At 41.3% G+C, this 23874-nt stretch overlaps 1 protein-coding gene across 3 annotated transcripts in view; it reads left to right on the top strand.

Annotated features, from left to right (window-relative positions):
• The window catches only part of LOC142391842 (fibroblast growth factor 14-like), a 63142-nt gene that overhangs the window by 24437 nt on the left and 14831 nt on the right, over nucleotides 1-23874 (top strand). For 2 of the 3 annotated variants that reach the window (XM_075477992.1, XM_075477994.1), the window contains exons 2-3: nucleotides 10777-10887; nucleotides 15038-15141. In XM_075477992.1, coding sequence (XP_075334107.1) covers nucleotides 10777-10887; nucleotides 15038-15141 — 215 coding nt within the window. Of the gene's footprint in view, nucleotides 1-1292; nucleotides 1967-10776; nucleotides 10888-15037; nucleotides 15142-23874 lie in introns of those variants that run through there. The other variant, XM_075477993.1, reaches the window with a different exon arrangement.

Consider the following 23874-nt stretch of genomic DNA (forward strand, 5'->3'; position numbering starts at 1 on the left):
CCTGCAGGGAAATGTGAGCGAAGTGGACTCGGTCTATGAGGTATAAGCTTACAGCTGGAAACCTGGACCTGAAAGATAGAAGCACGTGTGCAGTCGAAGAACCAGACATGTGAGGCTGCGCCGCAGCTAATCAGCCCATCAATTGAGCCCACCTCTTGCATTTTTAAACCGTTTATTCAGACAGCTCTTCCTGAGCTGAATACAGAGAGTAGGAACATGTAAGGTGAGGGACTGAGCGCAGCAGGTTTCACTGTCTGCTCTACCTTTGTGGACACACAATGAGACAATGGTCCTGAAAGCACAAAGATCACCTATTTGTGCAACTGGAAGCCGAGAAGAGGTGATGTGCAACATTTTGTGTATTGCTTTGGGGTCGTTTTTGTTCAATTTTGTCTCATGTTCTGGTCATATGGCATATTTTGATCCACACTCGGGTTAAGTTTTGTCTCACATTGGTGGTTTTTACATGCACCTGGTTAAATATTAAGGCCATCAAGGTTTTTTTTTTTAATTTTTAAATATCCGCAACACCCTCACAAACAGCCAGAATTAACACAGGCATAATGGATCTATCATATTTATCTATCAAAAAAATAATATTCCACAGGTTAGATGGAACTACGCAACACACACACACACCTTCATAGCTGAGAATTACTGGTTGGGTTTTTTTTTTTGTTGCGCGTGGTTCTGGCAACTGTGCTCGACGTTTTGCACATCTGTCAGAACCAAGATCCCGACGGCATCCGGTCATTTCTTTCAAAGTAATAAACATTATCTTAAAATAAAAACTGAGAAAGAAACGGGTGAGTTTAACATAATTTGAAACAGTATTTTCTATTTACCTTAACTGTCGTGTTTAGTCTATGTATTATCAAGGAAACACTGTTCTAAAAGTTTCATTATTTGGTCCAGTCAGGCTTGATAGAAATAGAAACTGAGGTTTTTATTCAGAAGCAACATGAACCAGAATTGCCTGCTTCCTAGTGTCAGAAGAGGTAGAAATACTGCTTTTTCAAATTGTTTTTAATAAGATTATCATCGGCTTGTTACGGCAGCAACAAGTTGCCCTGCAACACGATAAAGGAAGAAAAAAATGATGAATAACTTTCAATAGCACTGCCATAACCTGCGCTATGCTTTGCTGTCGCCAGCTGAAATTCTGTCGCGGAAATTGCTCCATTGACGTGCAAAAATCAACTAGAAACCCTAGAGCTTTGATTTTGAAAAACAAACCACCGTTTTTCCGGTGATGCTCTGAGTGACTCGAGCTAATTTCATGCAGCTGGAGCGGCTCGCAGTGGCACGCGCGCCTCGCGCTTCAGTCAGCGGAGTACAAACGGACGTTTTAGAGAGGAGGACATAACTGCTTTCTGAGACCTTTCACCCTTTTCCCCCCCGGTTTTTGTTTGTGTCGCCTGTTGACTATGGCGACACAAACTGACAGACTGGGTCCGGGGGAATGGGCTGGCGGAGCCGTTCAGTGACAGCTGTTGTTATCTGACTGACAGGCAGACCGGTGAAACGTGACGGACAGGTAAACCGCTGTGCGTTTAAAACCTGTGGCCCGAACGATAACAGTCAATATGTTGTAACGTGAAGTGTTTATTTTGGACTTTACCGTGTTGTGGCTGAAGTATGGGGCTGTTATAGCCGGGAAGGCGGAGATTGGAGGTTTGTGTCTGGTTTTGTCTGCGCTCCGTCCCCTCCGGTGGACATTGAAGAGATTGGAGACGGGGACGGAGACGGGGCTGTTTTTGAATCGGCGGAGACATGGCAGCGGCTATAGCCAGCGGTTTGATCCGCCAGAAGCGACAAGCAAGGGAGCAACACGCCCACCGACCGACTACTCACCGGCGGCGGAAGAGCCCCGGTAAGAAGCCGGGGCTGTGCAACGGGAACCTGGTCGACATCTTCTCCAAAGTCCGGATATTTGGCCTGAAGAAGAGGAGGCTACGGAGGCAAGGTGTGGGGGCAAAATGGGGGGCTCACATGCACATGCATGCACACTCAGTTGCGGGCGCGCAAATCTATTGATGCGCGCGCTTCCACACATGCAGAAACCCACACTTTTACGCACAGCCAACACAGCTCGCGCACAGCCTCGTTTGTATTCACGCCCTGGGTGTTGCAGGCATATACACTCGCGCACGCACACGTGCATTAACACAGACTGACAGATCCGTCCTGTCTTTGCTCTCTGTGGTGACACGCGCGCACACACACTGTCATGTCTTGTAATGCCCCATGGTTCAGTAGTTTCCAGGTACATCCATTATTGAAGCCACAGATTAGACTGTCTAGCCCCCCCCCCCCCCCCCCCCCCCCCCCCTCCCCGTGTCTGCCTCTCTGTGGATCTCCACATCACACTCTAATTTTCAGCTCATAATTCAAAGTGGCCAGACTTTAACACAAGCAAAATGTCAGACAGAAACACAATGGCAGCAACAATCTAACCCTTTCCTTTTGTGCTGAAATTGCGCTCTCTCCTTGTGATTCAGATTTTTCTTTTGGAATGAAAACCGGATGCAGATTTTAGTTCTTGAAGAGATGGTTGAGGAAAAAAAAAAAAAAAAAAAAAGATCAAGTTTTCCACCATTTAGATCTCAAGTCCCTCTCAAAACCAAATTAACATCATTGTTAAATCAAGGGACGGAACTTGCCATCAGAGCAATGAGACATGATTGCACATACTGTAAGAGTGAATGCAGATTAATGAGAATGTTGTGATTGTGTGCTATAGAAAGCGTTCAACTGCAGAGAGATAAGTGCCGTTGTAATCAATTGATTGTGTGAGGAACCAGCAGGTGATGGTGTACGAAGGATGGAGGGGAGGGGATGAAAGGAGGGGAGAAGGCAGCAGGAAATGAGAGGAGGTGAGGGAGGAGAGATATTGGCGACGCAAACGTGAGGAGTCATGTTGATATGAGTTGATTTTCACTGGTTTGGTCTGGTGAGTGACGGGAATGTTTAGGATTCCAGATGCTCCCTTCTTTCCCCATCATTTTCCCCACATCTTTTCTTTCCGTACTCTTTCTTACCGTAGTTTTTTTCTTCTTCTTTTTTTCCCTCTGAATCTCCCCCTCTCCCCTCCTTTATTCTTCCCACTACATTTTACCTTTCCACCTCCTCTCTTTGTTCCAGCTTTCTCTCACCTTCCTCTGTCTTCTGGCCTCCTTCCATCTTAATGTCTTATTTAGCATCAGTTCCTCTAAATTTCTCTTTCCCCTATTCTGCCACCTTTCTTCTCCTCTTCTCCTCTCCTCACAGTACCATCCTGCTTTCTCTCCATTCTTATCCTCTCCCACCTTAGGTCTTTCCCTCTTTCCATTTTTCCTCCCTTTGAGAGCAGACATTGGCTTCCTCTCCTTTCCTCCCCTCCTGCACTTTCTCTGTATTTTTGTCACCTTCGTTCCTCCTTTGACACCTTTCCATTCCTGCTCTGTGGCTGATCACCCTCCCACTCAATCCTCCCTTCCAATCGCACGTTTTCCTCCCTCCTTCCAGCTTGGTTTGACTTTTTTCCTCTCTTTTTCACCTCTCCACCCTCCTTTCCCATACCTCCTCCTTCCAGCTTTCCCTCGTCTGTGTTCTCAGCTGTGAGGGCTGGTGGTGAAAGCTTGGCAGCATCTACAATTTCTGTGGTGTGTGTGTGTGTGTGTGAGAGAGAGAGAGAAAGAGAGGGATTTGCCAACATCCCCTACTGTCTTCCAGAGGTTTTGTGAAGGAGAGATTCACAGACCTGACTCCGACTGATCTGAAGCCTTCATTACTCAATCAAAGATGGATTCAGTGCAAAATTTGCATATTTGTAAGAGCTGGAGTTCAGTTTACATGGTGCCACAGTTACCTTTTTTCCTTGAAACATATTGGTGCACTTACTATGTGCGGGAACTCCTTCTCGTCCACATTTCGGTATGCTTTCTTTATTAGTGGTCAGACATCTGAGCAGACAAGGCATTTGACTCGTGTGGGAGGATTTAATCTAAAACGAGAACTGCTTACTTTGTCTCTGGAGGAATTGATTACAACATGATACGACCTTCTGGCCAAATTTAAACGTAATCACTACCCCTCAAAATATCGTCTTTTTGGTAGTTTTATTTGAAAATGTATTTTGCAGCTTTAAGAAATTCCTGTTAGCTGAGTCACAACATCAGCCGGGAGAGGTATTCTGATATTGCATGTCCTCTCTCAAGCTGTGATACATTCATATCAGAAAGGGTTTTAAGGATACCGACAGATTGATTAATGCTGATCTCTATACATTTAACATTAAGTGTCTATATATACACAGATGTAATCTGTTACATGCATATATAAAGTATATAAAAAGGACGAGATACAATGGAATAACATTTGCAGCAGTTTCCTCAGAGTGTGCGTCACACAAACAAGGATGGTGAGATTGAAACTGACCGGCTTAGCGTCTCTTTAGCGGGCAGCGTCGTCTGATTTCTGTTCCTACATGCAGATGCAGCGGAGATTAATTGTTATTTTGAGACATACCGACACGTGTAACCTAATGCTTCAAAATCTAGCCTTATTCATCACAAGAGAAGGTGTGAAACATTTTAATTAAAAGTAAATATGTCAATAATGTTAAAATAACTGCTTCCTACAGCCTGAGGTGATTACCTGTCCTGTTAGTTAGTTTGTGAAATAGCTAGGTTATTGATTTAGCCATGTACACACACACACACACACACACACACACACACACACACACACACACACATTTATAGACAAACGTATAAGACGATGCCCCTATTGGGGCAGAACATGTCAGACGGTTCTTTATTTTTTAGACTGACATGTGCTCTTCTAAGACAAAATATTTTTATTCTCAAAACACAAATTGAGACGAAGAATATTTTGCACAAAAATCTGATTCAACGTCTAATGAAAAGTCAAAATGCTACAAAAGCACATTAACATTGACTTCTGGCCACATTCTGCTTCACACAAGGCTGTGATCTGAATTAATTAATAAGACATTATTCAGGTTTTTCTCTGTCTGACAGTTAAAACCCAAAAGATGATGTAAAAAAAAAAAGAAGAATAAAATAAGGAGCATCACAGCTGTGGCACTCTCAGTCAGTAAGTTCAAGTAACCCTGTGCCTTGTTTTTGAGCAGCGTAACAAGGAGCATGAGGTTAACTGCTGGTTAGCCTCTGTGGCTGAACTGAACAGCTTTTTAAAGCCACAACCGTGATTATAGACCCTGCTTGGTGACCGTGAGAGTGAGAGCTTTCACCACAGATGTCAGAGGGCATAGAAATCAAGTCGCTGCCTGCCTTCATTAGGAGCCCATTACACTTATTAAGGGACCTGCTAAGGAGACCCTGGTGAAAAATTGCAGAATTAAGATACGGTATAAAGAAACGAGGCAGAAATTCAATGTTATTTCAATCTGCAAGTCACCCAACAGGTAAAACTCTCACCTGGTATTTACCCAGGACCGTTTTTCCCAGCTGACCTCTGATCAGCTGCACGTCTCCTGGAGGAAGATGAGTCAGAGGCTAATGAAAAGACAGCTCGGCTGCTCTGTTTCCATGCCACAACACGAGCCCTGACTCCAGGTAGAAAATGCAATTGCTCTTAATAAAATGGCTTTCCACAGATCAGACCGGCTTCACAGTTTTAGGAAAACATGCAATATCATTGTTGAAGTGCACTAATAATATGACTTGTGATCTAAACAAATACTCCAATATATGGTGCTAATCTCAGCTGTATTATTAAGGTTTGCGTTCTTCTTCTGCACCTGTGCATGCTGGTTAGTTGCATAACATGCACAAAAGCACATCTTCCTCTAAGTGGAATACAGCTCTCCTTAATACACCTTGTGTGATATGTACAATTCACTTGTCGATATTGTGATAACGACACATTTTTTATATTCATAGTGCAGCCCCAATCAACACCATTGTTATTGATGGACGGAATCCAGGGAGATTAATTTTTACAGTTGCTTTCGTTTTTCTATACGTCTGTGAGAAGCTGATTGTCTGTATGCTTTCTGATCAATGCATTGCAATAAGCATAATCAATAGACAACATGAGTGTTTTGCTTAACAAAAGTGTTCTGAAGTCTGGTCTGGAATAGCCTCTGAAAACAAGTACAGAATAAAATCCAAAGACAAAGCGGCGCCCGCTTGTACAGGATTGAATTTAACGCCTCGCAAGGATGAATCCAGTTTAAGGATCTTTTTTAGATGCATATAAATCGGTCCTTTTCAGCGCTGCGTGTTTCTCTAATGACATCTCAAGCCACTCAAATGAGGATGAATTGAGCGCGTTCATCTCCTGCACATGAATTCTTCACTTTGGTGCTTTTGTGCAGTGAGGTGCTGCACGTGTGTGTAAAAGAGAACCTCCTCAGTGCCTCACTTGTAGGAGACATTGGTGTTTTATATGGTGTTTAGCTCTACATGTAGACTCAGACTGGAGCGAACTAATAGACAAAATGCCACGTCGAATCCTGCATGACAGACTGATCGGCTGACTGATTGAATCACATCGTGCCAGGGTGAAAATACAATAATGTGTGTGTGTGTGTGTGTGGGATGGGGGAATACCTTTTCTCTGGAACAGTCTGGAATCACGAGACTGTTGCCATGGCAACGCGAGAACAGGAATTTCCCCGGTAACAGACGGGACACAGAAATACTGGGAAGAGTGGGAATATCACCTTGATGACAGCGCGAGCGTCGCTGCGGCAAGGGTTGGAGCATGAGAAATGGAAACGCAGGTGGCTGTTTGGTGGATGAAGAGATGTATAAATAGATGAGTAGATGAAGACACTCCTCTGGAGAATTATAGATTTCCCCCTTTTTTTTTTTTTTTTTTTGGTCCATTACTGCAGGGAATTAAAGCCTCAAAAGGTGTCATCGTTGGTGTTTGCATCATAGCACTGATACATAATGATGATTTCTAACCGAATCTTATTGGACTGGATTCCTAAATTTGCAAAGTTAAGATGAAACCCAGTATTCTTTTATAAAAGAGTTTCTTTCCTTGTCATAAAAAAACATAAAGTCTCCCTTACTCGGAAAGAACGTACAAAATAAGAGGTTTGGAGTCCAGAAATATTTATAAAGAATCAAGTGGGACGTTGTGATGATGCAGTGGAAGTAAAGTATTTAAACGGTTTTAAAAATGCATTGGTTGACTGGGGCTTTATTTGGTTTTGACTTTCTGTGAAGTGCATTTGTTCCATTTTGTCCACTTTTACACAGTTAAGGTAACAGATTTTCTCTCTCGCTCCACACGAACATATGCAATGTTTAATTTTCCAAAAAGTCGCAAATTAAACGTTTACTAAATTTACTGATAGCTTCATGCAAATGTTATGTAGATGTATAACAGTTATCTTAGCAACAATATCATCAGTGGATTTACTAGAATATCAATAAAAATCAAAATATGACGAATAAAAAACCTTCCTGAATATTTTTTCCTTATCATTTAACCTTTTACTGTTGAGTGATTAGATTTAGGAAACTCACCAAAAACCTTTGGACGAGGGGAAAAAGTTCTGTAACAGTTTACTTCTGTAAAAAAACCACAGAAAACTAATCGCAGAAAGAGAGCCAGACTGCCACTTTGTCTGTTTTGTCGCCACAATGTGCAGTTATAGATGTGAGCTTAACGTCCTTTAAGAAAAACCTGTTCTTAAATGAGCCGCAAAGCCTACAAAATTCCTGTCGATTAGATCTGAACACCAGTCAGGAAATGTTTTTTTTAAATTAAACGCTGCACTTTCTTCTGTTTCCCTATCAGACGGGGCTGTAGGCAAACACAGAGACGGATGTATGAATGCAAAGCCTGACTAGAGGGTACACTTTCTGTGCCTCCAGCTTTATTTCTAATTCCAAAGTACATTTCACAAACTTTATTATTCATATAATTTTCTTGATATCGCACTCGAAAAAGATGGGAAACGGTAAATTACATTTCTAGCAGCTTTGTGAGACGATGCGTCAGACAGAGGAGGATAAAGATACTGAAAATGGGACTGATCTTAGTCTGCATGCAGCAAAAAGTGTGTTCGGATTTAGATATTGGCATCTTATTAATTATGAAGCAGCAGGAATACCGCAACTGTAAGTTGGAAAGATATTTACAAGATGAACAATAATGCTGTTGCATTGAGGAGTGTTTGCAGTTATTTTTTGTCTTTTTACTGTTGTTATAAAATATGAGTGGGTGAATGCAGTTGCTGCCGACGCCGTTATAAACAAAGCAAGAATTTGTACTGATAGCACCACACGACAAAGTAGTACACGGGGAGTCTTTGCAGTTCAAGCACTGCTTTCAAGCTTCACGGCTTCCTGTTACCTTCTACTTCCCTGCTGCACAAGATGGATCCTTCACAGACACGGAAAACACCCCTGCCCCTGTCTCTCTCTCTCTCTCTCACACACGCACACACTCATGCACCTGAAAAACTGGGTCAGTCTTAGCTTTTTTTTTTCTGTCTCTGTGCATTAGGGTATACCATCACAGATTCACACTCTCACATACACACTCAAAGGGGATCCCCTGCTTTATTATAACTGCAGAGTCACTGGTGTGTGTTTTATGGAGGGATAACGGGTGTGGTCGCATACAACTGTGTGTGTGTGTGTGTGTGTGTGGCCAGTTTTACCAAACGATGGCAATATGTGTGTAGTCACAGGGGTTAATGTGTCATTCTTCTCTCTTTCTTTCTCCATCTGAACGTCTGCTGTTTCGGTCATTTTGTTATTTAAGTCATTTCTGGTTTGATTGCAAGATGCGGGAGCCAAACATCGAGAGGCAAATGGGACCTCTGTTTAATTGTAGCAACACAAAATAGCCCAGAGCTCAGTGTTAAGTAATTGAAAATAAAAATCAGCATTGGCACAGCATCAGATCTGTTATGATGCAAACATCTGCGGTTCAGTCATTGCAAATCAGTCAAAAATTAAACCGTCTGTGGCTTTAATCAGTATTTAGGTACACTATAGTGAGCTATAAAATGTTTTAAGGGCTGCGATGACATGAAATGTTCAAATACTCAAGAACATGCAGGTAGTCTTTGCATTGACATAGAGGCCGCTGCAGTATTTCCCATTGGAAGCAGGTTTTCGCTTGCTTAAGTAACCCCCTAATAATTTCTTTGATATATTACCAGGAAAACCGTAATTAGGTGCAATGATTTATCAGAAATGCAAACATAAATGGAAATGCAGTGTTTGAGCAAAGAACAAAGTTTGGACAATTCTATTAAGCTTGAAAGTCAATCCTGAACCCTCTTAGAGAAGCTTTCTGTCATTTCTTTAAGTCTTCAGGAATAGTTCTCCAGGCTTCTTGAAGGACATCCCAAAGCTCTTCTTTGGATGTCTGGCTGCCTTCTGTTCACTTCTCTGTCAAGATGATCCCACACTGCTTCAGTAATGTTGAGGTTCGGGCTCTGGGGAGGATTCACCCCTCCATCAGACCTGTTGCCACTGATTTTGAGTCCAGTTCTTGTGTCATTTGGCACAGCTCAGCCTTTTCTCCCGGACAGCCACCCTTTCTGATGAGGCTTCAGTGAACAGTAGATGCATCAGCGGAAGGTCCAGAAGCATCTCTCATGTTCTTTGTCAGGTCTTTACTGGATTTTTTCCCCTATCTCTTGAGGACATCACCTTCAGAATACTGTTCATCTGCTGTTGATAGTTTTTAGGCCTGATTAGGTTAGGTGCCTTTTTCTGCCTTTTTCTATGCTGAAATTGTTCAAACATCGGTATTAATTGGTTTAACAAACAAATGAAAATGAGTGAACAAGCAGCCAATTTCCCAAAAAAAAGACCTTCAGAAAGCCGGGAGAACCATTTCTCAAGACCATTTTAAAAGATTACAGGAAAGTCTGGCTGCATGGAAGCAGTACATAAGGACATGAGGGGTGATCAAAGACTTTTACTTCACTGTACTCTCTCCTGGAAACAGGGGTTTGACTGTATTGTGAGTACCATGTAAGAATATTGCTGTTTCTCTTTCATTTGACAACAACACAACAGGGTTTTTTTGCGGCACCAAAATGACGTGATAAGGGGAACAAACGGTTCACTGTAACTGAATTCTCTATGCAAGTGTGTGTGGTGTAGCAGTATGTGTTTATTAATTAAAAAATAAAGATATGTTCAGCATCAGTTTAACCATGGAACGAGTGGAATCACTGGGACCTTTAGTTATTTAGAAAAACAGCTTAACATGAGAAATCATTCCATGGAAAGATATTCAGAAATGTTTGCTATCAAGAATCATACATATAACTCGATATATTGGGCAGTCATGAGGAGATCAGCACTGCATGAGAGTTCATACAAAGCTACTGTAAGACTGAACTTTACCATCAAAGCTTCTGAAATAATTGATCAATGTTATTGAAGTGGAACAATGATCACGAAGGACGGATTAGTGCAGGATTCCTGTAATGGATTGGATATGCTTGACTAAATTCTCCAAAGGAAATCCCTCAGGATGTAAGAGGTTACATGTGGTCACATTGTGCTTCTTTGAAACTATTCTTTCACAAAGGTGCCCTCCAGGACGTGCGCGGGAATTGAGTTTAGAGGATAAAATTGTGCATAAATTACCAACTTCTGTGAAAACCAGCAAAACTTATTTCAAGTTCTGTCCCATTTAGGTTTGACTTTGAAATTTAAGGCTTGTGGAACATAAAGCACGGTCCATTATGGTCATATAGATCACCGTTTCTCAACTGTTCTTCTTTCTGTCTTTTGTCTGTGTTTTTGTGGCATGTAGAACCACAGCTGAAGGGCATAGTGACCAGGTTGTTCTGCAGACAGGGCTTCTATCTCCAGATGGGCCAGGATGGAAGTATGGACGGGACCAAAGATGACAGCACCAACTCCTGTTAGTAGACACACACACACACACACACACACACACACACACACACACACACACACACACACACACACACACACACACACACACACACATATACACACACACACTTAAAAGCCATACACAACCGGGCGTGAAACGTATTAAGTGTGCATTTAGTTGTGCTAAACATGAGGATCTTTCACAGTCTGTAGTCTAAAATGTGGTTTAACACAAACAGCAGCTTATACGTCCAAATGGGTTGTGACAAGACAAGTTTTCTATTATATAAGCATCAATTTCAAGGGTCGGGTTCGTCGCTGGATGCTTTTAGATTACAGGGTCAGGTCTGCTATTGATGGCTCCTACATGCATGTCTAAACCACATGTTCAACAGCACATTTCTGGCAATGCATGAATGTGAGGCTCAGCAACAAGTGATGCAAGAAGAAAGTCTAAAGAGGGAAAGAAAACACCCACGAGGAGACTTGCAGACAAAGAAACTAATTTCCATCTTGGCAAAGAAAAATCTCTCCCAAGGCCTCAAAGTTTTCAGTGATACCCGAGTTTTTCAGCACTCATCTGAAGGTCAAGTCACATTTCTTTCTTATTTTGATGATGAAATACCAGAGGGAGGGAATTAAACCCATTAACCTGGAAATCTGAGTTGCCACAGAAATATTTGAAAAGCTCCATCAAGTAAATCTCAAGTGGCCAAAATAAAAGTGTGTGTTCCTCCATTTACAAGGGAAATGTAAATGTATTACGCAGGTCAAGCATTCGGTCACACTGATCTGAATGACAGGTTTTTAACTGTCGGTATTAGCTGAAATTTGATGGTGACTACATCAAGAAGGTTTAACTATGTGCTTCTAACAGCTCCATTTGGGCATTTTCAGAGAGCAGACCAACTGTTAACTGATAGCAACAAGTGGCTGCTCAGAGGATTTAGTTCGATGGCTCCATTTATTGGACTCCTGCGCCCACCACAGCCCTCAGGAAGGAGCTGCTGATGGACAGTTCATTTATTAAAAGTCTTTTTGCAATTTTCAGAAGAACAAAACTAAGAGAAAATCAAATGCTAATCAGTAATCGCACTGGTCCACAGAGTCCTCTCCACTTTGGCTCAGCTGTCTGATATCTGCAATCATCCTGTTTATATTCTATTTGTTAACTCTGATTTATTTTTTTTCTTCTTGCTTTTTGGCAAATCTTCCCTCACTGTTTTTTAATTTTCCACCACAGCTCAGTACATAGAATAAAACAGAATTCGCTCACACTTGTTGCCATGTCACATATCCCACCTCTGCCCAGCTTCTGCTTGGGCAGGCGTCGGCCCCCCTCCACCCTGCTCAGGATTCATTGGGTACAGAGAGCAGGTACTGAGAATGGATGGACCACATCGCTGACATTTACTCCACCATTCAAACCGGCAGCTCGTATCGCCTCTAATCAGCTGTTTGCATATATTTGCTTTAATGAAGGCTGTGCAGGAACCTGAATATGGTTTATTACGAGTGATTGCTCGCCGGTATTTTGATACATTTCTTCTTTTGAAAAATCCAAATCTTCTTTCATTTCAAATACTGGAAATCTTGGTTTAAGAAATTCAGCAAGCATTTCTACAGTACTTACTGTACTTGACTGAGGAGAGCTACATACACTACATGCAATCAGCCTTTGATTGAAAAGGAAAGAACGCATCTACAGTTGCCACCTTAGTAATGGGTCTTTATTGTGGTTTTATTTCAATGTGATTTCAAATATATTTATTATTTTCTTTATTTCAAAACAAATCTAAATATGTTTGTTTGTCTATAAGTCAGTCGTCACTGGGTTGACCTCTTTTGGTACACTTTTCCAAAACTGTTTAGAAAAATGTTTACTATTTAAAAAAAGAAAAAAAAAGTGTGAGAGTGAAGAGATATTCCAATAAAACTACTTAAAAGTGAAATCTGTGGATCCTCCAGAATATTTGGGACATTGTTTTACGCACTTTGAATTACCTTGTGTACGAGTTGTGCTCTATAGATAAAATTGCATTGCATTGCAACGCTCCATCAACGCTCTGGAGTCAGAAAACTCAGAGGTGAGTATTTCAATGCCAGGCCTCAAAAACTCGCAACATGAACCAAGAGAATCTATTTAAGTCGGAGCCACGGGCTGCAACAGCTAATCAAAAAGGAGCCGCTGAATCCCAAGACAGCTGCGTCATCCACAACTCGCGGAAACGTCCACAGAATGATGTTTAACAGATAAAGTGAGTCAGGAGCCACAAAAAACAGGATGAAAGAGATCATCCTTTCCCAAATGGAAGCAGGCGTTATATACTTACAGAAGAAGATATCAAATAGAAAAGCTTGTACTGCACAGAGCTCAGAAAAAAAACAGTGAAGACATTTCTGAACATTTTTAAATTCCTGCCATTTTAGGCTTTACGTTCTGTTGCTGCTGCAGTCTGCGTGATCAGTGTGGGACGTTCAATGTCTTTTGTTCTGGTTTACGCAGTATTTGCATTTCTCATAGTTGCCATTATGATGTTTATTGTAATTCTTGTAAACTAAACAGCCGACTTATTCCAACAACATTTCATTCCGCCTGTAAAGGGCTGAAGTGAAAATAAACTTGACTTTAGTTCATTTGACATGTTATGCAAAAAAAAATACAGATGTTGTTTGAAGAATGAGGCCTGGACAGACATCAAAGGGTTAGGGTAGAGTCATTATCACGAATGAGTCTGTTCGTCCTCCTGAAAATGATTCCATAATTATGGAGATGTTAGTCCTCAAAATGAGGTGTTTCACCTAATGATGGGGATCATCACTCTTCACTTCCATCCTCTTGTCTTAAAGGCTCAGTGGGCAGGATTTAATCATGTTGTAACCAAGTGAATGAGGATAAAGGGACAGTGGCTGTCCAAATGCTGACAATAATTAGTCTTTTCTGGGCTGCTGTATTAACATGACGGAGCAACCTGGGAGAAAGCAAACGCACCACATCTCCAGATGCAAATTCTGCTTCTAAGATAACGAAACCGCAACAATTGCTACCTTGAATTGTAGTCAATTTAGACTTCAAAACATCTGTCCAAACCAGTCTTTATACATCACATAAAGAAATTTGTCAACTTTGCTCAAATTAAATCTCTAAATTTAAATCCGGTCAGCTTGATAACAGCCTTCAGGTCGTTCTTGAGGACACGGTTTACTCTAAATCAAGTGTGACTTTGTTTCTGCCATAACAACTCGGCTGTCTGCTTTCAGCAGGCTAATCAATAACTGTGTCATTGATTAGAGGCCCACAGGTTAAAGGGACATCACTGCAGCTGACCTCGGTGAGAGAACATACCCGTTTTGTTCAGTCTCATCTGAGGTGACGTCAAAACATCGATCTATGTTTCAGTGTTGGCAAACACTGCTTGTATACACATAAAAAAATCTATGCTAAAGCATGAACCTTTTGCATTTCCCTCCTTTTGATCAGGACACGGTTAACTTTAAACCGTAATCCTGGGGTAAAATGCGTGTAGTTATCTTTCATATTAACAATCCAACCTGAATCGAGAACTATAACGCATTTCAATTCTTTTCCTGAACAAGAATTTTTTGCTCAACATGTCAGTCATCAGCTTTCGTCAATAAAAAAAATCTGATCTCTCCTAATTGGAACAGATCTAATGTAACACAAGTACAGTACGGTTGCAGGTAGTGACACCAGCATTGACTTTTGAATTAGCAGCCCAAGGCTATCAGCTGTCTTATGTTTTACCGTCACTGACTGCTGTTCTTTAGACCTGACCTCAAGGAGCTGGGAGTCGGTCTGTGTCTTTAAAAAAAAAAAATAGACAAGAAAGGGCAGAAATTAAAATGTCACGAATACCATGGTTCAGATTTGCTCCAGTCCAGTTCACATGATGGAAACTTGGAAACCTGATCCTTTCTGGTTTTGACGTCACACACACAGTTTCTACATGATTCTTTCCTGCAGGGATTTGTTTGTGCCAGAAAACAACATTGTTCATCCATAGATTATAGTCAGAATTGTATTTCTCTTTTAGGCCCAGCTGCCTCTGCCCCTCACCAACAAAACCAATCCAACAGAGCAACTGACATTTTAATTGTCGGAGCTTGTGATATCTACAAATAAACGCGGTTTGTTTGTTTCTTTCCATCCTCAGCTCTGTTTAACTTAATTCCTGTGGGTCTGAGAGTCGTGGCCATCCAATCAGTCAAGACAGGTCTCTACATTGCCATGAACGGAGAGGGTCACCTCTACTCCTCGGTGAGCACACACACACACACACACACACACACACACACACACACACACACACACACACGGACATGAGAATCACAAACGGCTGAAGGTGTCCATGAGATGCTCGTTTTAGAGCTGCTGTCTTCAGCTCTGCTTTTTGTGAGTCAAACTGAACCTTGCATCCTTCTCTCAGGTCTTTCCTTTTTAAAACAGTGGAGTCCCCAAATTGTAGGACTCGCTTGCAAAGGATGTGTTTTTTTTTTGTTTTTTTTTCCAGGTGTTTTGGTTTCGATGTGCTGCAATCCCTTTAGGGATTTTAATTAGAGACAAATGGAAATATTGGTCTCAGTTTATCCTCGAGGGTAATCAGTTGGTTATAAAGTGCTCACCAAGTGCCTCAGGGTGACGGGTCTGTTTAATAAGACTGTTATGTTTAAAGATTTTTATTTGCTTTCAAAGGACAGGTTGCTTTTAAGATTTCCTGCAAATACAGATTGTTTCATGGTTATTTAATATTCTGTTTTTTTACCATTGGATATTTGAATAATAAAAACCCCAAAGAATCATGAAAACATAGTCAAAGCTCTCAGTGCTCGTGGTGAAGTATTCAAATTGCTTGTTTGATCGAATTTGTAATCTAAAACTAGAAAAAATTTACTGTAGGAGACTAAGAAAACCAGCAAATATTACAACCCTGATACGACTAATTGCTAAATCTTTTCATTCCTTATTAAATTGTTGCTTTTGTTGTTGATTTGATTTGATTTGAGGAAGAATATACCAAGAGAAATGTACATGTTAATACAACACACTTCAAATAAACTAGCTGCATTCTCCTTCTGCCGTTTGGATGATTTTAGCTGATGAGTCTGTCTGAACAGTGTACCTGGGACTGTCTGAAGGACGATCCACTGAGAAGAATTAGGTAAATGGATCACTCGCCTAATATGGCCAGTGTGGTTACAAAGGAGTGATGGAGATTAATTAGATGTCAGTGGGACATGCCAGTCTAATTGCATACAAATGAGAACTCAGGAAAAGAGAATTTCTGCATTATTTGGTCATGTTGTATTTCAGTGTCCTTTCCAGAAGCATCTCCCAGAATGTGTGAACAATTCTGGAAAAAGAAACGACAGGAAATTAAATGAGTTGTGAATAAAAAAAATGAACAAAACAAGGATGAAAAGTCAAATGAATGAAAACCTGCTCGAGTGACTAAAGTAATGTAGCGACAGTGAGAACATATGGAAGACATGAAATCACTGATAAACGGAGAAGAGGAGGTGAAGAGCAAGTGGAGTGTAGGAGAACAGAGGGGAAGCGAGGGAGACGTTTGAGCAGAATATAAATTATTTCAATGCTGACTCTTCACAGAGAGTTCACACTCCTCCCCCGATGTCCCTTCTTCTGACATCATCCCTCCTTTTCGCCCTGCTTCACTTCTTTTTCTGGTGGAGAACACAAGAGCAGACAGAAAGTAATGCGAGGAGAAGAGAGGTGATAGATGGGATAGAAGAAAAAGGCGGATGGGAGGGGAGAGGAGGTGAAAAGAGTGAACTGAAAGGGAGAGGTGAGAGGAATAAAGGTGAGGTCAGGGCAAGAGAAGAAGGAAAAGACTTGGAGACGTGATAGAAGAGAAGAAGGTGATGAGGAGGGTGAAAGAGGAAGGTTCCAGGCAGTTGAAAGATGAAACAGGAAAGACAAAAGACAGATGAGCACAAAGATGGAAAGGACGGGTTATAAGTCGTAAACAAAAGTGTAAAAAAACCAAGTAATGAAGGAGAGGAAAAGACTGGCATAAATTAAAGAGGAAATGTAGGCAGACCAGGGAGTTGGAAAAAGTTGGAGACAGAACAGGAAACAACAGAGAGGAAAAAATGGTTGTTGACAAGGGGATAAGAGGAAGAGAAAGGAGTAATTGGGAAGAGGAGGAACGCAGCTATGTGCTGCTCTGCTGCACTTTCTCAGCCTGTCGCTGAAAGTCACAGATGCATGAGGGCTTCCTATAAATAATTGAAGAAGGGGACTCCCCCCCCCCCCCCCCCCCCCCCCCCACACACACACAGTAGAAGTCCCCTCCAAAGCTGCATAAAGGCAAAGTGAGGATGTTTGATCATGTTCCAGCTCCGGGACTGATGTGCAGGCAGCTCCATGATAAGAAATGCATAAATTATAAACAGCAGGTCTAATTTATCCTGATGTCAGCACTGCTTGATGTTTAATTGGCTGCTGCAAAGGTCCTGGCAGGTAAGGATGGTGGCACCAGGCTGTAGAGAGGCTCATTAAAGATTACTAGGCTGCCATCACAACTACAGTTGCCTTTCTCTTGTTTTGAACCAAAGAGCTTCAACTTTATTCATTTTTTAAATTCACATCACAGTGCTGTTTTTTTTTTAACACACTTCCACCCAAGCTAGGCTTGGTGGCGGTGACAGGATGTCGATATAAATCAGACTGCAGTACCTTTACCTTCAGAGAAACACGACGTGCTTGTCAGCAGTCTTTTCTGTAACATGTTCAAGATGCAACACATTTTCCACCTTTGGAAAATTGTTTTGTGTTTGGCAGCAGATGTCAGTATGTCTTTATGCAGCTGCAGTCTATCTTCCCTTTCTGTAGGTTTAGATCACTTGTTTTTGATGAGCCGTGAAGCATTAAGCTCGCCCCAAATGACCTGAACTAAATGATCAAACATGTTGGAGTACAAACAAAAAGCTTAAGGTTCCTGTTGCAAACGCATTCCGTGCAGCACACTGCTGCACTGTAATTATTACAAAATAATACACATTGTTCTGTAATTCTGATTGGTGATTTGGTTTTTGTATCCGTGGATCTGAGTGTTCGGGGCACAGTGAGCTCAGTTTTGTCTGGATTCACAGGACTTGATGCACTCCAAACCCTGGATGAATGGCTCTCATTTTCTTCCTAAAAACGTTAAATATTAATTGAGTTTATATATTTTGATGCATTCTTGCTTTGAGATATCGTGACTCATATTTTTCATTTCCAGATCTCCAAAATATTGCAGAATATGAGAAATAAAATCATTAAGGGGACTGCTGGGGCTGGAGCTTATTATTTATATCACCACATTGCCTTTTTTCCCCCTCATTCATTCTCTAATGTGTCATAAACAGTATTAAAAAAAAAAAAAAAAAAAAAAGATACTGCTATCAAAAACAAAAATGTGGGACTTTTCCTTGTGTCTTACATTCTGATTGCAGCAGAAGTAGTTGCCTATTGTCTCTAAATTCATGCTGCTCTGCTTTCAAAGGGATTCTTTATCCTCTTATTGGAAAGTGTTAATGATATGCTGCAAACTTAGTTACACACAGTAGGTTTTAATAATACCAGATTTCCAGCATCTGGCAATGTGCGGTGGCTGTGCGTGCACATGCGTTGGTCTTTGGTGTGCGTGCGCTCCACCTAACAGATGGCACCGTGCGCGAGGAGCTTATGTGATAATTATGAAGCATGCCGGGGAAAGTGGGGAAAAAAGTGCTGATGAGTTTAGGACTGTGCGTGCGAAGGAAACTGAGTGGCGAGGGCGTGCACGAGGCGCACATTTGGTGTGCTGTGCTTGTGTGTGTGTCGCGGTTGCTGGGTGGGTGGAGGTGTGAGGATGCCAGCTGAGAGGTGAAAGAGGAAATTGAGTTTTTCATCGAAGTCACTGCACATGTCCTGTAACACACCACTATTACCGCTGCTCCTGCTGTTACTCCTTCTAGTGCCAGCGTTCAAGTAATATGTGAGAGAGGAGAGACAATATTACTTTAGGGATAAGGGTGAATTAAAATTATTTTCAGCCTCCTCTCCTGTTGAGAATAACATTTGCAGCACGACGGTTACATAATGCAATAACTGAACTCTGAGGCACTTTTAAAAAAGTATTTTCAAATATCTTCAAACTTGTCTTTACCTTTGAGACCATTTCAAGGAAGAATTTATGCAGTCTATGAAATGTGGTCAAACAGCAGGCTCAAGTACAGCAGCGACGCCTTAGACTCTTTTTATTTTTCTAAATAGGGATTGTGCTGACTATCCACCAGACAACATTAGTGATGGAAATATATTCCTATATTCCGACCTCAGCGAATCGATCTCATTCTTTCTCGTGTTGCCATTCTTCTTATTTAACAAATACTTTACCTTCACCCAGGCTTTTACTTCCCTTTAGAACATCAAGTTACGCTGATACATTCTCCACATGTTGGGAAAAGTTGAGCTGTTTTCATTTTCTATGATGTCTTTGAAATGTTTTTAAAAGCATGTTTCTCGAATCTGATTGTGTGAATTTGCTGCTTTTTCATGTCGTTTTATAGCCTGCTTCTAGCTGAACATCAGCCGAAACAAAAGCACACATACTGGTTTAAATTTGAGTTGCTGTTGGTGCAGAGAGCTGTTAACAGCTCCACAATTGCAGCTTAAAAAATAACTCTATTATTGCGACTTGCCACAACAACACACCTGCAACACATTCATTCAAGACCATAAACAGCTGTAATCACAGAGTCCCAACTGCTTTAATACTTACTGCTCCCATAATGGGGAGGTTATCATTTTAAGTTTAATTAAGTCATAAGTTGTTTTCTTTTTTTGTTTTTTTTTTGCTTGAGGTGCAGTAAATTTACAAGTCTAAACAATTACTTCACAGTGTTTGTTCTCCACGTGAGAAATGTGTGAGAAACGTGTCATCTGAGAGGGACGGTGAACACTGGCAGAGCACTGTTTAGGTCTCGTTAGGGACGGAGCCCGACAAAAAGTCTGACCCTAGAAAGGCCCCTGATACGGTTTCAATTATTCACAATTCGTAACGTTCTTTTTTTTTTTTTTGTGGAAATGAGGCTACTTTTAATGCTTGAGCTGTAATCAAAATGGCTTCATCATCCAATAAGATACCCCAGGTCCTGGCGTAAGCTTTTTCAGATGTCTTGTGGCCTGAATTCAAAGGCATGTGGTTTACTGTTATATGACAAAAAATTACTGAAACAATTGTAGGTAAACGGTGGCAGACTATTACTCTGTTAGATATCATATCGATTCATCAGCTCTTGGTCTCAGCTCCGTTTTATTCGGGACGCTGTTCGAAGCTTCATGCGGACCTAACAACCTTTTGTACACTGGATCTGTCCCTTCCCATCTCCACACAGCTCCAACCTGTCTGGGGCTGCCGCATGTTTTCTTAGAACAGGATGTTTTCGACAAACAGGGTGGTGTGCGGTCTTGAGTGCGCCTGCATGTGTGTCTGCCGCACGTACTGTGTACGTGGGCGTGTATTTCCATTCATAACACAGTCAGTGCAGCACTCAGACAGAGCGAGTCCTGTGATGTCTACAGCCAGAGATGAGAAGGGAGAGGAGAGGCAGAGAATAGATGTTAGCCATGTGAGTCATGACACACACACTTTCTGGTAACTAGAGAATAAATGAGTTGTTGAGCTTCTTCAAAGACACCACTCTGTGAATCCTGACATTGAAGTACCACAAGACCGACCTCACACCTCAAATAGGAGGCGTGAACATTTTGACAAACTGTATTATCCACTGATTCAGTCACTGCTGATGCATATGTGGTTTTTCCCAGCCTTTCTCCAACAAATTAGCATCCTTCACTCATCGGAAACTCTCATCAAGCAGATCTAGTTATAGATAAAGATATACAGAAAAACAAAGTTAAAACACGCACGAGACAGATTGGATTAACTTGTGTCACACTGCGATGCATCAGTTAATTTGGCAGCCAAGCAGCAAACGTCATCGGTTTGAGCCATAAGCAAAACAACAACCTGTCATGAATAACTCCGATGCCTCCGTGCCTGCAAGGTTTTCAACTTAAAAAAAACAAACCCGAGGAAATCCAACCTGGACCTCGCATCTTTCAGGAAGCTCCAAAGCAGAGGATTCAGAGGCTAATTAGACTTGGTGAGAATGCGTTCGACCTAATGAGGACCCTAAAGGGGTCCTTACGTGCCTGCTCACCTAAACCTCCAGTTCATGAGAGGAATTTTCTCGAAAGAAGTAGCTTGCAAAAAAATCATAAAGTTCTAATTTGAATACATTTTAAATAATGAATTTTAGCTGCTGGAGCTGGTATTATATATTTTTCTCTCTAAACCTTATCAATTATTCTTTTCACTTGGTAGAGCTGAAAGTTGTTAGCCTGGGTGCCAGCCGAACTTAGCCCCGCCCATAAAAGTTTTGGTCGGGAAGTTCGGTCTGGCTCTGCTCAGTTGGGAAATCATTATGCCCGACCAAGAATCGGTCGACCCAATCAGATTGCCAGGGCGGGCTTTATACGATGATGGACAGATGATCAACAGGGACATTATCGAGTACGTCACTAAAGAGCTGAACACGGCTGCCGCTGGAGAGCTAGGGTGTGTAGATTCTGCCATCGAGTCTGTTCTACAGGATCTCCACATTGCATTCATTTTGAAAGACGAACAGAGGAATGCGATAAAGGCTTTTATCGATAGAAAAGATGTTTTTGCCGTCCTTCCTACAACAAGTGTGTGTTGCTTAATCTACGTCACATACTACGTTGCTCTGATTGGTTGTAGGTCTATCCAATTGAGCAAAGAGGCATTTTTTCTCCTGGTTCGGTTGAAACACGCCCCATACTCAAATCTCTATTGAGTGGTATCAGACTCACATTCTGACTAGAATCGTGAGTATGACGTAGTCAGGCTAGAAAGTTGTACTGAGCAGCCACAAAACCCGAAGCATGATTTATAACTAAGTGATGCGAAGAAGTTAAATTTGAGAGTTTTGTATCTATTTAGAAGGGTAATCAATTTTTGGAGAGTTTGGATCCTTCTAGATTTTCTTTCTTTCTTTTTTTTTTTTTTTTTGACCCGTTACAGAGAGGCATACAACACACAGCTCTATGATAAACCTGTTCATAAGTAGCTGCCATCACAAAATGGGCTGATGAAGCATTTTTTATGAACAAATGTAAAAACCAACTCATCAAAAATGTATTTATATACAAGCCTCAAAGACAACTTTCTTGAAATATTCAAATGCCCAAATGATATTCATTTTCAATGAATATCAGGCTGCTGAAAGATCTTCATGTGTTTTCTCAACAACATCGCAGTTGGGGGAGTATCCATTCTGATACATGTGAAAAACCAGGCCAGTCTTCTGGAAAAATGTTTCTGTTTCTGTTTCTAGAAACCAAAAGTGTGTGTGTGTGTGTGTGTGTGCGTGTACATTTTGGACCGTTCCATACATAGCTATTGTCTGTCTTTGTTTCTCTTGCCTTGGCAGGAATGTGTTTCAGAGTATAATTTGGACATATTCTGACTGTGGTTTCAGGTCAGCATATGGGTCATTAGTCACCTCACAAATACTCTGATCTTCATTTGTCTGCTAAGGTGTTTGTGTCAGGCTAAAGAGGAGAGGTGGAGCGTGGACAAAGGGAGCAACTCTTCAATTTTAGTGTGGATCGAGATCATGCTATTTGAACTCTTAAGTGTATAGTCTAGGTTACATATTATAGGTCAGAATATAATCTATGTATCATGGCATCATCAAAAATAGCACAGACAGTTCATTTAACTTCTCGTCATAAGCCGAGTCCTCTCAGTGTCTACTTGGTGCATAGCGTTAAACGCTTGAGTTCTGCTACTTCTCGGATATAAAAACCAAGATATGGACACGTTAACAGGGTGAAAAACGTTCACCTTGGGCTGGGCCTTCGATATTTTGCTGAAGACCTTCCTCAACAGGTCGGTGAAGAAGCACCTGTGCTGTGAGCAGCCTGTGCGCACCTGACCCAATAAAGAAGCAGACATTTTCATCACATAGTAAGTGAATCAGGTGTGCAGATCTGAAGTGTTTTGAGGAACACTGTGGCACTCATCACATGCTGAGAGCAACAGTGATTTCAGAGCCAGATTTATGCTGCAATTCTAGTCTGCCTCGGCAGCAGGGCACCCTTTCAAGTCTCCTCTCGAACCACACGCTCTCGTCACTCTTTTGTTTTCTGATGCCAACACTTTTCTTTCCACTCCTCTTCCTCCTTCTCTGTGGGCTTCTTTTCTTTAGAATGATTTGTTTACCCACAATCCTCCTGGGTAATTAGTACTGTGATAATAACTGGTGTTGGAAACAAACACACCCACTCACTGAACAGTGCACACAAACAGACTCACACAAAAATGCATATGCTTACACACGGGATGGGAACGACTTCCTTGAGTTTGGTCACATTAAGCATCGCTACAGAGTGGCAGCACCTCCTAAGATGAGGAACACACAGGGACAACGTGCCCCTATTTTTGTAATTAATTGAACAACATTTTTAATGTAGTTCCAACAAAATTGGTTAACAAACTAATTACCTTCGATTAATGAATCTCGCTGTGTTATGATGGTTATGTTTTGTTATTTTTTGCTCTGATTCCATGTAAATTGCAATCAAAAGCAGCTCATGATTAGTGAAAACCAGGTATCACTGTTGTCAAAGAACTAAATCCATTAAAAAACTAATTAAAAAAGAAATGACAGTAAAAAAAAAAAAGATAATTTATTATGAAAAAACATTAGGAAGGATGGATTGGTCAATAATTTGGGATGCTACTCCACTTCTCAATCAGCGGCCACCTTTGTGTTCTCTCAACAGTGACTACAGTCCTTAACTCAACTACATGCCTAAATCAAACAAAATCTCGTCTCTAGTGGTCAGTAATTACCACATTAAATGTAACAGCTTTGTGCGTTGGCCAGTAACACCAACAACACATCAGTAAAC

Source organism: Odontesthes bonariensis, chromosome 11, assembly GCF_027942865.1.
Source record: "Odontesthes bonariensis isolate fOdoBon6 chromosome 11, fOdoBon6.hap1, whole genome shotgun sequence".
Lineage (NCBI taxonomy): Eukaryota > Metazoa > Chordata > Actinopteri > Atheriniformes > Atherinopsidae > Odontesthes > Odontesthes bonariensis.